A 17,036-nucleotide genomic window follows, 5' to 3' on the forward strand; every position below is an offset into this window, starting at 1 on the left:
CAGAATGACAGACGTCAGAAGCGGATGAACTGTTTATTTTCTGTCTCAAAGTCTCATTGGAAATGATTTCTGATGTTATACTTGCACCCTTCCTCTTGGTGACCAGGCTCCAGCTGTGATCAATATAGTTGTGCGCTTTAATGTGTGTGTCGGCGAGAGTGGCTGCTGTGTGCAGAATAAATATTGATACAAACAGAGCATGGGTCCAATTGATCTGCCCTGCTAGCATGAGTACAGCAGCGGTGCAGACGGTCCACTCCACTTCCACTGTCTGGATGCCATGAAACAAGGAGACCAGTATAAATGCATGCAGCCTGGGTTTGTATCAGGATTCTGGACATATTAAGCAAAGACTACAAAGGACATGAAGCTCTTTCTGTAAGGAATAGTCCAGTTGGTGGAAATGTCTGACCGTAAGAGTTCCAGCAGGCATTGTGGGAAGAGGGAATCCTCATCTCAAGCAGCCGAGGCATCGGTGGGAGGATCGGACAGTCTTGTGTTGCTGGTTGACGGTGAGGAAGTTAAAACACTCTCGGTAGAAGTGTGATAGGTGCTTTTGGTTGTCGTGACACACAGACGTAAAAGCTCGCTGGTCCATCATTGAAGTTGTGCCAGGGCGTGACTTATGCATGAGTGCAGAGGTACCTTAAATCCTATTTTCTCCAATTTTGGGCCATTGTTTGAAGTGTTAAAAAACACTGGCCAAAGTTTCTAGACATATAACCTTGAGATTGTTGGGCGTTCTGTTTCAAAATAATGGGCTTTTCTAAAGCATTTTCTAAGATTTTGAATTGTATCTGAGGCACCAATGTCGTAGAAGTAGACCCAGCTAGTAATTCACAGTCTAATTTACCCTGAAGGTGTTTTGTGTTTTGTATGGCTGGGGTCAGGGCTCTGTGCTGGCCACCAGAGTTTCTTCACACCAAACAGGGCACAGTCATGCTGGAAGAGGAATGGAACTTTAGCAACTGTGGTCACAATTGTGGGAAAAAAATTATTTTAAATGCCTGTTAGCAATGTTGTGGCTGAAATATGTGCTTTCACTAATTAGGATGGGTGTCCATTTACTTTTAGCCATATTGTGAATAATGGATATTGTATTTAACAGTCATTGACAAAAAACACTGTCCGTAGAATTCAGTTACACAAACATTTTCCCACATCACTGGACAACTTGCAACTCAAACCACAAGCATAATGCTTTATGTAGCAACATCACTAATGGTAAAATACTAATAAGTAATACACTGATCAGCCATAACATTTAAACCACCACCTCCTTGTTTCTACACTTACTGTCCATTTTATCAGCTTCATCTACCATATAGAAGCACTTTGTAGTTCTACAATTACTGAGAATAGTCCACCAACCAAAAATATCCAGCCAACAGCGCCCCATGGGCAGCGTCATGTGACCACTGATGAAGGTCTAGAAGATGACCAACTCAAACAGCAGCAATAGATGAGCGATCGTCTCTGACTTTACATCTACTAGGTGGACCAACTAGATAGGAGTGTCTAACAGAGTGGACAGTGAGTGGACACGGTGTTTAAAAACTCCAGCAGCGCCTGTGTCTGATCCACTCATACCAGCACAACACACACTAACACACAACCACCATGTCAGTGTAACTGCAGTGCTGAGAATGATCCACCACCCAAATAATACCTGCTCTGTGGGGGTCCTGACCATTAAAGAACAGGGTAAAAATGTATGTAGAGAAACAGATGGACTACAGTCAGTAATTGTAGAACTACAAAGTGCTTCTATATGGTAAGTGGAGCTGATAAAATGGACAGTGAGTGTAGAAACAAGAAGGTGGTTTTAATGTTATGGCTGATCAGTGTATATTTAGTACAGAATTGTTTGAATTGGGACACAGCCAAAGATGCTTGAACGCTTCAGACCTTTATCTTTATACTCTCAATCTAGTCTGTACTGGGAAAATACTATTTTAGCCCTGGCTTGGGCAGTTTTGGATGTTGCTGACTCGGCGGTCTCTCCTACATTTGCTATGTTTCTAATTGGTTAATGCATTAACTTAATGACAACTTACATTAGGCGGCAGGTGGCTCAGTGGGTAGCACTGTCGCCTCACGGCAAAAAGGTCCTGGGTTCGATTCCCAGGTGAAGCGTTTTGGGTCCTTTCTGTGTGGGGTTTGCATGTTCTCCTCTTGTAAAAGTTTTTCTACAGCGGGCTGGTACAGTGTACCATGTCTCCACTGCTGTGGAGAGAGCGGTTTGAGTCTCAGCTAGGCCACTGACCTGGTTTGGAGCTTTACAGACTCAATTGGCTTTGCTGAGAGAGAAGCCTAAACGGGGAGTAATAGAGAGAGCATATTTCTCAGTGCATGTTAAAACTCTCTGGAGGAATTTGTCGCTGGCCAGTGAAAAGAAGCATGTGCTAGCATGAGCAAGCGTAATGAGGAATTCACTACTTCTAAAATTAGGAATAAAAAATGACTAAAAGTTCAAAGTGTCAAAGTTTGGATCAAAATTCGCTTCTGTGAGGCTCTTCATGAATACACCAATAGACTGCTTTCTAAATGATTTATACATTTTAAGCTACATTCCCTGCCAAGTTGGGGCACATATTGCAGCTAATCTTTGCATTTACGACTTTCACATTATATGCAGTAAAAATGAGTGATCAGCTTGAAAACAATACACAATATTGACTGGCAGTAAAGATGGTTTATTCACATGCAGTTTTGCAAACATTGTATTTTAGTTTAAGTCGCCATTCAGAGACTTGAGAGGATAAAGGGGAAGTTGGTCAATAAAGTGTAGTTTCTTAAAAAAAAAAAAAAAGGGGTGCAATTTAAAAAAAAAAAAAAAAAAAAAAAAATCGACCACTATCAATTCAAGGATTAGTAAACACTTGCTCTCTAAAATGCATATCCGGTCTCCATATTTTCCCAGAGTGCCATGGTTCTGATTTACGAATACCTTAATTGTCAGTACAATTTAAAGCGCAATCCAGCAGTTCATGGTTTTGTTAAATAGTGAGACCAATAAGCAATATAAACAATTTTTCTCACTAGCAGTAATTTGTATAAACAAGCAGCACACTGGGTCAAAGTTCAATCAGACTGACCGGAGCAACTAGTGGTATAACCCGAGTATCGAACACGGTAAATCTGTGCGGTGCCCAAGACGAGGTAAGCAGCACTACCTGAGTTTATAGGAAACAATGGTTCAGTCAGTGCAAAAGTGGTTTTGCCGGGCACCATGTGAATGCAGCTATAGAAGAACGGCAGATGATGATGCGGCGCCACGGTGGCTCAGTGGGTAGCACTGTCGCCTCACAGCAAGAAGGTCCTGGGTTCAATCCCCAGGTGGGGCGGTCCGGGTCCTTAAAACGTAACTATTTGCCTTTCAGATCCTATTTTTTGTACTCATAACACTTTCACTGATTGCATCCAAGAAGGGGAAATTTGCCTAACGTACACTCCCTCCGACACATGCGCAGTCCACCGACTGCTTCTCATTCGCCCGTACTTTGGTGGATTTACGTGTGGGGCCAGTCTTGCACATGGAAAGTCATACACTGTCCATGCTCCTCCACTTCTCTACAGGCTTTTCTGGTTACTAACGAGGGTCCTTACACAACGTCGAAGACACCACTTTCTTTTTAGTCTGGTCTTTTTTCACACAGCAGACTAGTGTCCCATTTTTTCTGCTGCAGGTACTGTCAGTAGTACCTGCTAGAAGTTCAGAATCCCAGTGATGGTGTGCTAGTGAAATATCCTGCTGCATCACCTGGCTGCCCACAGGTCTATTCTTAATGAATCTTGATTATTGTTTAATCTGACACTGAGTACACTTGATGTTGTACAGTGTGCCAAATACTACAGTATAATAAGGTATTTTAAAATAATTTCATGTAGTGCAACAAGCAATGATCTTGGACGACAACTGAAATCTCCTGGCTTTACTTTCCTTTATTTGAGTAAGATAAGGCTGCTTCACGTACCTTGAGAAAGACATTGAAATATTAGAATATAAAGCACTCAGGTGGCCCAGCTGTAAATTATGCAAACCCATTACTGCTGAAATCCAGGGTTCGAATCCCCAGCAGTGCTATCGGGTAGTCGGACATCTAAATACAGACATGACTGGTTGTGTCTTCAATGGCCGAGGCCCTGCGATGGATCGGTGTTCTGTCTGGGGTGTGTTACTGAGTTGTGCCTAGTGAATCTGAGGGAGCCGGACCCACCTCGACCCTGACCAGGATGAGGCGGTTGTACACCATGCAAATAAAAATTTTAAAATATCGGCACTCACGTGGCGCAGCGGTAAAACACACTAGCACACCAGAGCTGACATTTCAAACTCATTGTTTTGAATCTTAGCTCTGCTATTTGACAGGCTGGGTGCCTACATGAACAACGATTGGCTGTTCATGGCCGGGTGGAAATTACGACCTCTGCTGGCTGGTTAATGGCGCCTGCACAGAGACGGGGGATAATGTGTTGATCAAGGTGTGACTCTCCGTGCACAATGCTGATCCGCATATGAATTCGCCTCATGCAGACGGCTACTGCACACGTGTCGGAGGGGGCGTGTGTCAGTCTCGGCTCTCCTCAACCAGGGCAGAGATCAACATCAGTAGAGAGGAAGCATAATGCAATTGGGTAATTGGATACGCTAAAGTCGGGAGGAAAAAGTGGAGGAAATACATAAACAAATAATAATAAAAATCCAGAATAAATGTTACCGAGTTGTGCCCAGTAAATCTGGGGGAGCCGGACCCACCGCGACCCTTACCAGCATAAGGTGGGTGTACATCTTGCAAATAAAAATTAAAAAATATGGGTGCTCAGGTGGCGCAGTTAGGGCTGGACGATATGGTTTATATTTATATCACGATATAACTCCTAATTTCGGTCGGTACGATATAATTCCGATATGAATAATACAAATGTCAGAAAAACTGCCAGAAACACCAACATTGAAAGGCTGTACCTGCAAACCTCTGAAAAATTTATTTACAAAGTCTATAAAATCTCACCCTTTACAACTACATAATATTTTAGAAATAATAATAATAATAATAATAATAATAATAATAATACAAATAAATTAGCTTTCACCTTTTACTTGTATTCAGCATTTGTATACAGACAAAACACATCATTCTCAAATAAACATAAGCTTTGACAATATATAATATAATATATTAACATATGTCTTAACCAGAGGTGGAAAGAGAACTAAAATATTGTACTCAAGTAAAAGTACTATTACTTTCATGAATTTTTACTTAAGTACAAGTAAAATTACTAGTCTAAAAATCTACTCAAGTAAAAAATTACTCATTTCAAATGTACTCAGAGTAAACTTTCCTTTGTTACTTTTTTAACAGCAGGGCGTGTCTCTTCTGTGTAATGCAAACAGGACAAGTGGATATAAATCTCACAATAGTTGTTTTTAATTCAAATATAATAGAAGAAACATGTTGATACAACATTTAAAACATTTAGGGGTGTGTAATGTGTCATTTTATTCCCATAAAACTTTTTTAAACTGTATAACCACTAGTGATGTGTCGTAGTATTATTTGAATCTATTGAACGGCTCTTTAAACTGAAATAAAGGAATCGATTCGCGCTTCTGTATATATACGGCTCTTTAAAAGGAACCGAGACAAAAGATCCGACTCCCCGTCGCAGAATTCACTGCAGCAGTTTCCCAGACGCGATTTCTTTAGCGTTTTTTATTTTACTCGGTAACGGATCTTATTTAAAATGTAGCGAATTACAAGTAAAAGTAAAATTACAGGCTGTGAAATCTACTTTAAAAAGTATAAGTACACAAAAAACACTCAGTTACAGTAACGCGAGTAAATGTAATTCGTTACTTTCCACCTCTGGTCTTAACCAACTTTAATCCACAACATGGACTGATTATTATTTGTATGTAAACATTTTCGAACAAAAGTGCTCAACCAGGATAAAGAATATAAAAAGTGCTTAAGAGTTGCTGCAGAATTTGCTGCAGCAGATGTTGTGCTTAAAGAATACAGAAAAAAGTCTTTCCTCTCTTATCAACTATTTCTACTGCTTCTTTTTTAACTGTGGATGCTCGTTCACTCACAGCTGTTGAACTCATTTAGCCGCTAATATCCACAGTGTTGTAGCGGAGTGTAATCAGAGCGGTAACGCTGAGCGCTGGCTTCATGCACTGACGTAATATATATCGATCGAATTTGTTTAAAAATCATATCACCGTTATTGAAACATTTTCTGTCGCGATATACAGTATATCGATATCGAATTATTGTCCAGCACTAGGCGCAGTGTTAAAACACACTAGCACACCAGAGCTGACATTTCGAACTTATTGTTTCAAATCTCAGCTCTGCTATCCGACAGACTGGGTGCCTACATGAACAACGATTGGCTGTTGTTCATAGAGGGTGAGAGCCGGATGGGTCCTCATAACTTATGCAATTACGACCTCTGCTGGCTGGTTAATGGCGCCTGCACAGAGACGGGGGATAATGTGTTGATCAAGGTGTGACTCTCCGTGCACAAAGCTGATCCGCATATGAATTCGCCTCATGCAGACGGCTACTGCACACGTGTCGGAGGGGGCGTGTGTCAGTCTCGGCTCTCCTCAACCAGGGCAGAGATCAACATCAGTAGAGAGGAAGCATAATGCAATTGGGTAATTGGATACGCTAAAGTCGGAAGACCAAGGGGAGAAAAAAAATCCAGATTAAATAAACACTAGAATCTGTTTAATTATTTGTTCATGAATTGTTGATTAATTGTGCTCATGCTCATTGATTAGGTTTACATTTCCATGTGCAGTATTTGTCACTTGGAGCTCTGCCTTGTGCTTTATAGATGATCTTTTTGCTGGAAGGGCTACATGAACTTTGTTCTCGCTGCTTCCCTTGCTAGACTCTGTTTGGCTCCAGTAGCTCTTATCTGGTTTGTGTAAAAATGAGAGAGAGCGCAGGCTTGTAAAAAGCACTGTGTTTGAGAGAGATAGAAACTATTCTGGTGGAGGAAAAGGCGTGGTCCGAAGAATTAAGCTGCAGGGAAAGTTAGGGGCCGAGGCTCTTCTCCGGAGCGCAGAGGAGCATGTGAATGGGAGATAATGGTAAAAACGCAGCTGCCTCCTGTCATCAGAGTGTCTTGTGCTTTCTCTTTTGAGGCCTGTACTGGGGGTGTGTGTGTACCTAAGGTTCAGCATTGGTGTGCCATCATGCAACTCGTATTCATTTTAGCACCAGATTTTAGTATTCCTGTGCAAAGTTAAGACTCTGCACACTCACAGTGGAATTCCTCCCCCCTGAGGCCCTAAAGCAGGCATAAGATCCTGTAAGCAAAGGAAGACAGTAGCATAGAGGAACGGGGAAGGGCCTGGGATTGCAGCGTTCCCACACAGCCATTAACCCAATAAAGATAAGGACATGGGGGTGGGGGTGCACTTCTGTATGGACTTCTGTATGGACTTCTGCATGCACTTTGGAGCAGCAATAGGCTAGAGAAGTGAAAGAGTGTGTGGATGTCTGTTTACAAGCAGCCACACCTAGTAACTGAATACTAATTCAAAGTTATTTTAAGCTTTTGATAATACACTGACTGCTATATAAACTGTATAACTATATTTAGATACACACTGTGCGTACACACTGAGCATACAGCGCCATCTGCTATTGATTTAAGTCTACCACGGTGGGAACAGGAAGTGTCACATAGCATGAGACCAGTTGGTTTGGTGGAAAGAGCACAGATTTATGGTTTATTAGTCTTGACAACTAGTACTGTGTGATCATAGTGCTACAGCACTTCTACAGAAATGGGCAGTTGTAGCTTAGTGGTTAAGATACTGGACTAGTAAGCAGAAGATTTAAGTGCCCAGGCTGCCACTGTTTGGCCCTTGAGCAAGGCCCTTAACCCTCAGTTGCTTATACAGTAAGTCGCTTTGGATAAAAGCGTCTGCTAAATGCCGTAAATGTAAAATGACATTTATTTGAGTGAACTTTGCACAGATTGGCTGTTTAACCCGACAGACGTCCAGTGTGAATAAAATGTAAACGGAATTTGATAAAAATCCAAACTTTGAACTTTGAGCCTGAAACCGATGTTATCAACCAACAGTCGCCGTGCTAAATCATGTTGACCACTGAAGTGATGTGTCTAAAACACTAGAATAGGATAGAAAATATAAAATCTAAAATTATGGAACTGCTACCTAAAGATATTTCAAATCTGTTCAACTTCATTGTATTTTGTAAATCTAATACACATTTAGAGTTTGATGCCTGCAAGTCTGTAAAAAGAGGCGTGTTTACTAGGGGTGGGTTTATAAAATCGATTTTTCGAATCGAATCGATCTTTATTTGAACGATCCGATATCGATTCATATGAATGCGAGATCGATCTTTTAAATACGCCCCTTTTTACGGTGTACACGGAAATCTGTTACTATGGTTACCCCCTTTAACTTCGCGTGACCAGCCACTGTTTTTTTGCGCAACGAGATCTGACCTGCACATCAGTTCAGCATGGCAGAAGCTCAAGTTATGTCTGGTTCACACTACACGATTTTTGCCCTGATTTTCGCTCGGCGACGGGTCAGCGCTAGGTTTGGGAGGAACTCGATCAATGTGAGAAACAGCGAGGGGAAACACAGGGGAGAGGTTGTAAACAGGTGGTACAGGGCCGTAATATAGTTTCTATCAGAATACATCAGCACACGAGTTTTACAGTATTTCTGACCTGATCGTTCTCTACAAAACAAAATATTTATTAACCTCCAACTCACTACAGAACAAGCCATTCTGTTCGCGTTGCCAAATCCACTCAGACTCCTTTATTTTTCTCACTTGATCTCTCGCTACATGTTTGGACGTGGTATCATTAAACCTTTCATCACTTCTCACGTTTGTTTTCGTGACAAAACGTAGTTTTGGAGACCAGAGAAGCTCGCCTGTGATTCCAGTTGGAGATAGATGGTGTAGTGTAAAACCCCCCTATCACCTGTGAGTCGTGCAGTGTGAACTGTACAGCGACCCGGCAAATCAGAAAGTCGTGTAGTGTAAACTTGGCATAAGCTGTTCAACAGCCAGGTGTATGTTTACATTACATTTACAATGTTGTAGCGTGTCAGACATATAAAGTAATAATAAAAAATAAATGTTAATGTTTTCTGTTTTCGATTAATTATTTATGTAAACAAAATACACAAATATTTTTAATAATGAAAATATTATGTACTTTGGAACATCTTTACATATTTAAACAAAACCTGTTAATGTAACTCAAATATGCCTAAATGTGTTGAATCGAAATGAATTGAATCGAATCGGAAATCAAATCGAATCGGGACCTTGTGAATCGAATCGAATCGATCCAGGAAATTAGTGGCGATACCCAGCCCTAATGTTTACCCCGTGTTCCATAAGCTTTCTGTTAATAAGATTTTTAAGCCGCTCAGGTGGCGCAGCGGTAAAAAGAAACGCGCTGCAACCAGGGCTGGATTCTGAGAAAGCGTGGTATCGAATCCAGCCTTGCTTTACCGGTTCGAAGCTGAGTGGCTATATGAGCAACGATTGGCCAGTTGCTCATGTGGGGGGTGGGACAAAGAACCGGATGTGGGTCTCTCTCTGTCAGAATGCGATTGCGTTCTCTGCCGGCTGATTGGAGGCGCTTACACAGAGATGGGAGAGGGTGCCCTTAGGGTGTGTCTCTCCGCATGCAACGCTAGGTGGCGCCAAACTCGTCAATGTGTGGGTGGCAAAGATGCATCTGGCTGCTGCTCGTGTTTCGGAGGGGATACGGGTTAGCTTCAATCACCTCCGTCAGGGCAGGGTTCGGCATAGACAGAGAGGAAGCACGATGCTAATTGAACAATTGGATGCGCTAAAAGGGGAGAAAAAGATTTTTAAATGTTTGGATCTGAGGATGCTAGTTGTTGCAGTTTTGCAAGTGGATTTTTTTCTCTGTTCTTGCTTGTTACGAGATTTCCGGTGCTGTAGAGCAGTGGTCCCCAACCACCGGGCAGCGGAGACAGAATAAATATTTAGAGATCGCTACATCAGCGATGAAAACACTACTTTTTTATGGGTGTTTTTGTTTCTAATCACCCCTAGGTGGGAGCAGCGTCTCGTTGCCTTGAAAAAAGCTCATTTGTGAGTAGTACAAGGTAGACCTAACCTTTTTTGCATCACAGACTGGTTTCATATAAGATATAATTTCACCAACCAACAAGCACAATAAAAAAAACACAAAGCACATAACAGTACTACTCACCAATGATGGAAAATCAGTGGGAACCCTGAGCTTTTTTTGCTGCAACGAGACTCTCCCACCTAGGGGTGAAAGGAGGCAATAACACCCAAAGTGTGTTCCTTATGTTCAGTCTACTCCGTTACTTTGTTTTGGTTGCTGCCGCCACAGCAAAAAATCCAGCTTCACAAAGATGGGATGTTGGAAATGGATGCAGTGTTTTCATTGCTTTTGTAGCAATCTCTAATTATTTATTCTTTCTGTGCGGCTCGGTAATAAATGACCTTGTCTGTGGCCCGGTGGCTGGAGACCACTGCTCTAGAGTCTGTGTTTACACTTGTCTGATTCTCCTTTTTATGCTGAACTATACATTTTCAATAGGAGACAGATCTGGACTGCAGGCAGGCCAGTCAAGCACACACATTCTGTTACTATAAAGCCACACTGTTGTAGCACGTGCAGAATGAGGCCTGGCGTTGTCTTGCCAAAATCTGGGGTTCAAATCTAAGGATAGTGGGCTAACGCATTTTCCCACTGCACCACTCGAGTGGCATTAGGACTACACGGTCTAGATTGTGTTGTAGCCTATTGGTCAAAAAGTCAAATGTCAATGTATGACTCACTACGTACATAATTCTAGGATACTGAAAGTACAATTTTTAAATGTAGCTTGTATAAATGTATTAAAATTTTATTTTAATCTGCACCTGGCCCAACAACATAATAAATTAGAACGTTTGTTTGTTGTATTTGTCTTTGCAGTGAAGGAGTTTCTCGCTAAAGCCAAAGAAGATTTTCTTAAGAAATGGGAGAACCCAGCACAAGTAAGTTACAGATCATTTTGTATCAGTTAACAAAAATATTGTCGGATAATTGTTGTAAAAATAAGTTCTGTGTTTATTTATTTTAAGAAAATAAATTTTTAATTTGCAATACAGGTCTTCATATTTTCATTTTCATTAACCGCTTCATCCTAATCAGGGTCACGGTGGGTCCGGTTCTAGGGCATCAATCCAAAACTGGGCTTCAGGTGTTTCCCCCTCAGACAAAGCCAATCATGTCTTAGTGGACGCTCAATTCAAACCCGAGCACCTACAGTTCTTAATACTTTCTATATGTAAAGCACAAAAATGTGGACAAGAGTAACAAATGTTTAAATACACTTTACCCAACAGTTAGCCTAGTGAATTCTATAAATATGGCTAAAGATGAGACAATGACATCTAAATGAAAAAATTCCTGCCTGCTAGTCGAACAATTTTGGGCTAACTTGATGCCCAGTGGGTAGCACTGTCGCCTCACAGCAAGAAGGTCCTGGGTTCGATCCCCAGGTAGGGAGGTCCGGGTCCTTTCTGTGTGGAGTTTGCATGTTCTCCCCGTGTCTGTGTGGGTTTTCTCCGGGTGTTCCGGTTTCCTCCCTCAGTCCACAGGCCACACGTGCAAGTGAGGTGAATTGGAGATACAAAATTGTCCATGACTGTGTTTGATATAACCTTGTGAACTGATGAATCTTGTGTAATGAGTAACTATCGTTTATGTCATGAATGTAACCAAAGTGTAAAACATGATGTTAAAATTCTAATAAACAAACAGACAAACAAACAAACTTGATGCCCAGTAGTGCTGACAGGAAAGCCACTATAGACCCCCTGTGGTAGCTTGGTAAAGCTTAGTCCAGAGTACACAACTTCAAAAGTTGTTTGTAATTGTCATATTGGAAATACTAGGAGCTTGATACATACTAAATTAATGCAACCACCACAAAGCAACAGTTAGGTTATTGTTTGATAAAAAAAAATAGAACTCTGTTTTGTTTTGTTTACAGGGTGCAAAATACCATTTAATTTACCATAAAAATCCTTGGGAAATAATAGCCAAAATGCTATACATGGAAGCACGCATAGGTCATTGGCGGTTTGTAATTGTCAGGCTTGCAGCTTATTGTTGGTTAGTGCAAAATACATGACTGATATTTTTAAACATGTTGAAGAGGACTAAAATCATCCTGCTGAGTGGACTTTACATTCCCAGTACAAGCGCTTGTGTAGTAATGTCTTACTAATGTCTTAAAGCTTCCCAAAACTAGTCTGTAAATGCCCAAGCAGGCTCATAGCCTTTATGGTCTTTTTTTGAGCATGTATTGGGCCAGCTCTGATTGGTGCAGTCATGTATTGACAGTTCATGTGCAGTATTTTCTTCTTAAAACCAGTTGCTAGGCGAATCATGTATAATCCCCATTTCTTGAAGTTGGGACACTTTCTAAAACTAAGATAATCTAAAAATCGCAATTTGTTAAATCACTTTTATTTACCTTATGTAAGTGTTGTTTTCACTGACAAGCCTAATTGTATTTTGTAAAGATAAAAAACAGTAGAATGTGACACCTGCAATACACTCAAAAAAGCTGAGCCAAAGACAATATAAGACTGAGGTAATACATGTAACACTTCTGGAAGGTTCCACAGTTAGCAGTTTAACTACAGTACTTGCATCCACTAAAGGTTTAGTCTTTGCAAGCAAGGATGGAATCATGGTTCACCTCTTTGTGCCAAACTTTGTGATATGTCATGCTACTGTGATGAATATAGCCAGGTGTACTTCGGAAAAACATCCTCTTAGCACAGACCGCCGCTGCTTCAAGAAATGCAACTTAAACCTATATTATGCAAAAAGGAAGCCAAATATTAATTGTGCTGAGTGCTTTGTGTCCGAATTAATTTGAGATTACCCAAAAGACAGAAAAAAAGACAGTGTTCTGTGGTCAGACAGATCATGTTTCCATATTTTTTATCAGGAAAAACAGACTTTGGATTGTATGTGTTAAAGATAAAAGAGACCATTCAGACTGTTAACAATGAAAGTGCAAAAAACAGCATCTGTTATGATCAATAGAATCTGTCTCCTATTTAAAATGTATGGCACATCACGAAAGGAGAATCAGACAATGGTGACCATGGGCTGTTGAGCAGCTCAGGTCTTGTATACAGCAAGAATGGACTTAATTCTACTTGCAAAACGCAAACAATTAGTATTATCAAAAATGATTTAAAATATTAATCAAAAGATGACATGTCCCAGTGGTAAACTGCCTCGGTCTCAGGTTTTTTTTTTTTAAGTTTGTTGCAGGCATCAATTTCTAATTTTGTTAATATTTAACAAATTAAGTTCATCATTGAAAATCCTTTATTTGTATTTTTGTCTCTTAAATCAAAGTCCACAGATTTCTGTTGTATTACATTTAAGAAAGTGTCCCAACTTTTCTGCAAATGGGGTTTGTAGACTGTACTAACAGTTGTAACTCTTGACAGTTGTACTCATTTGAATTGTGATGATGTATATCTGTATACTGTATAATCTAAGAATAATAATGATTAAAGCGGAATTAAATTCCTAAACCTCATCCTTAGTGGGGCTTAAAAGCACACTTAATGGTATCATGTTGAGCGCCTCTATGTGTAGGATATTATAAGGTGTGCGCGCCCCCTTCTGGACACTCTCTGAACTTCAGGGTTATATCTTGTAATTGGCTTTAGTTCTGTAATTGTTTTGCATAAAATCCTTTTCATGTAACAGCTAAATCTGTGTATCAGGTACACATGACATTTGTATATTTTGTATAATGCAGGGATGTAAGTTCTCATTTGAAACACTGGTGCTGGAAATGTGAAGTGTTGCACCATTATTACACCACTACTACTATTATGTAAAAGCGTTCTTTTTCTCCTGTACAAAGAGAGTCAAAGTCTACAAAACATGTGATGCTTTGTCACACTACACAGCCAAGCACACTACACACGCACCAAGAAACCAGACCTGCTGCTTTCCTGACTAGGATGAAGTGGTTGATGAAAATGATATGAAATTGGTTAAGGTACTGGACTAGTAATTAGAAAGGTACCGGTTTAAGCCCCACCACTGCCAGGTTGCCACTGTTGGGCCCTTGAGCAAGACCCTTAATCCTTAAATGCTTAGACAATACTCTCACAACTGTAAGTCCCTTTGGATAAAAGCAGCCGCTAAATGCCAGAAATGTAAATGAACATGTGTCTGTTTGCAGAAATCGTCTATTTGCAATATGATTTAAATACTATATCATTTTAAAATACGGTTGGACTACTGCAACTCCCTCCTGGAAGGTGCTCCTATGTCCACTATTAAACCCTTGCAGCTCATTCAAAATGCAGCTGCCCGTCTGGTTTTTAACCAGCCCAAACACTGCCACATCACCTCACTGCTGCGTTCTCTTCACTGGCTTCCTGTAGCTGCACGCATTCAGTTTAAAACACTGATACTCGCCTACAAAGCCAAAAGTGGACCAGCCCCAAGCTACCTTCGAGGCCTAATCAAACCCCGCTCTGTACCGCGCAACCTCCGAGCCACTAGTCTCGCTCGACTTGAGCCTCCACCCAGGACTAAAGGAAGACAAGCATCAAAGCTCTTCTCTGTTCTGGCACCCAAGTGGTGGAATGAACTTCCTCTGTCTGTCCGAACATCTGAGTCTCTTGCTGTCTTTAAAAAAACGATTAAAAACCTTTATTACCTTTTTACTAAACACTTAAGCTGACTTGTACCTATTTACTAACATTTTTTTCCATTTCCACAAAAAAACAAAACACTTTGGTTGTAACAGGTTTCAGCAGATTTGTGTTCTTTTACTGTTGTTTACTTAAACTAGAGAAATGAAATGTTTAATATGGAAGCTCTTCTGTAAGTCGCTCTGGATAAGAGCGTCCGCTAAATGCAGAAAATGTAAATGTAAAAATATTTTGTTTTTTTGACCTGACCCTTTCCCTCTTTCACAGAACACTGCATCCCTGGACCAGTTTGAGAGACTGAAGACACTGGGCACGGGCTCGTTTGGTCGAGTCATGTTAGTAAAGCACAAAGAAACGGGTCAGCACTTTGCCATGAAGATACTCGACAAACAGAAGGTTCGCAAAAGGCTTTAATTTTTAATTGTGAGCACTGGCCTCTGTCTTGGTGGGTCTTTCCAATGCGTAGCGATAGTACAGGACCAACTGTGTGGTATTTGGTACCTGCGCAACACTGGCACCGACAGGACCTAATGTTAGTTAGGAATGTGTCTCTTAGAAGAGGATACATTGATTGTATATTGTGTAAAATATCCTCTATGTCTGGAAGAAATTACTGGTCTACTGGTAAAGAAGTTCATGATACCAGCAGGTCCTTCAATTTCTGTATGTTGCAAGGTGCCTCATTCTACAGTGCACACGTTGAGGTGTTTGATGCACTGTGTGTTGTGACACATTTACATCATCACCAGTATTTCCCTAAACTGTGTCTGAGGAAAAGAAAGGTCAAAAGGTCATTGTTCCAGCAATTGTGGTTCTCTGGATACCTGTGAGAATCCATCTCTGGTAGGTGATAAGAGGTGGCCAGTGACTCCACCTGTGTTGGTCAGGGCAAGGGTCTGTAAAGGTGGATATGGCAGTTCTAGCCTAGCAATCGAGAGGTTGCTGGTTTAAGCCCCACCACTGCCAGGTTGCCACTGTTGGGTCCTTGAGCAAGGCCCTTAACCCTCAATTGCTCAGACAGTATAGTGTCACAGTGCTGTAGGTCTCTTTGGATAAAAGCATCCACTAAATGTCGAAAATGTAAAGGAGAAAGTTACAATCAGGGAATCAGCCATGACTAGATTGGGAGGAAAACAGGAAAAGATAGAATTGTACCAGGCAGCATAGCCTTAAAGTCATTTATAGCCATCAGTGGGTCTTGGCCACCCAGTAACCTGTTGGTGGTTCATGGCATGTCCCTGATTGCACCACTGTCAGTCGGTGGGTAGTCACCACAGGTTCCTGTGAGCACCCCATGCTTTTTTGGAGATAACTAACCGAGTCATCAGGTTATAATGATTTGGCACTTATGATAGTCACTCAGGTTTTAATGCTGATCATATCTGCTGCATTCAACACGTGAACTATGAGTAACTACCATCAGCTATCTCTATGTCCGGGACATGTGTGACTGCTTCAAATTATGCGTAGCCATGTACATTTTTGAGGGGTGGTTTTAATATTTTGGCCCATCAGTGTATAAACAAATCAGAACCAGTCCTAAAACATGTCAAGACAGTGACACTTGTGAAATGAACTGGTAGTGTATAAAGAGTGTATAGCTGAATCGATGTTTTGTGTTAATGGTTTGACTGATTCCCTGTTTGTCATGTCTTTCAGGTGGTCAAGCTGAAACAAATAGAACACACACTGAATGAGAAACGCATCCTACAGGCAGTCAGCTTTCCCTTTCTTGTACGATTGGAGCACTCCTTCAAGGTGTGTGTGCGTGTGTGTTCATTCACGTGAGAAACGTTTTGTGCTTTAAGCCTCGATGCAAATCACAGATTCGCTCAGCGAACTTGGCGGTGCGGTAAAACGTCATCAAAGTGCAACACGACACGAAAAACCATTTGTGTGAAATAACCATCAAATCTACTCTGAGAGCATTCACATGTATCTAAGCTGTATTTTCATCACTGTGTGGTGGTTTCACTTTTAAACTTGTGTTATAGCTCGGGGTGCTGTAGGAAAGTAAAACGCTTAACGTGAAAAAAGCTTAACATGGCTTATTATACTAAAAGAACGACACAACCACTAAACTTCTCTTAATCATTACTGCTCATAAGTTCTCTCTACTATTGAAATTTCTCACTCGTTGTTTTAGTACAATAAGTCACGTTAAGCTTTGCTCGGACCTCCTCGAGTCACTTTTACTGCGTCACATCAAACAGTTCATTTCATTGCATCTACTGTTTTTGTGTGTTATAAAAT

The 17,036-nt window shown here is 40.9% G+C and overlaps 1 protein-coding gene and 1 long non-coding RNA gene across 3 annotated transcripts in view; one reads left to right on the forward strand and one right to left on the reverse strand.

The window, feature by feature from the left end:
* The window catches only part of prkacaa (protein kinase, cAMP-dependent, catalytic, alpha, genome duplicate a), a 57,737-nt gene that overhangs the window by 26,379 nt on the left and 14,322 nt on the right, over positions 1–17,036 (forward strand). The window contains exons 2-4 of the mRNA XM_063015802.1: positions 11,011–11,072; positions 15,051–15,179; positions 16,443–16,541. Of these exons, the coding sequence (XP_062871872.1) occupies positions 11,011–11,072; positions 15,051–15,179; positions 16,443–16,541 (290 nt within the window). The remainder of the gene's footprint in view (positions 1–11,010; positions 11,073–15,050; positions 15,180–16,442; positions 16,542–17,036) is intronic.
* The window catches only part of LOC134333691 (uncharacterized), a 48,567-nt gene that overhangs the window by 11,703 nt on the left and 19,828 nt on the right, over positions 1–17,036 (reverse strand). The window lies entirely within an intron of this gene.

The sequence above is a fragment of the Trichomycterus rosablanca genome, chromosome 2, assembly GCF_030014385.1.
Source record: "Trichomycterus rosablanca isolate fTriRos1 chromosome 2, fTriRos1.hap1, whole genome shotgun sequence".
NCBI lineage: Eukaryota > Metazoa > Chordata > Actinopteri > Siluriformes > Trichomycteridae > Trichomycterus > Trichomycterus rosablanca.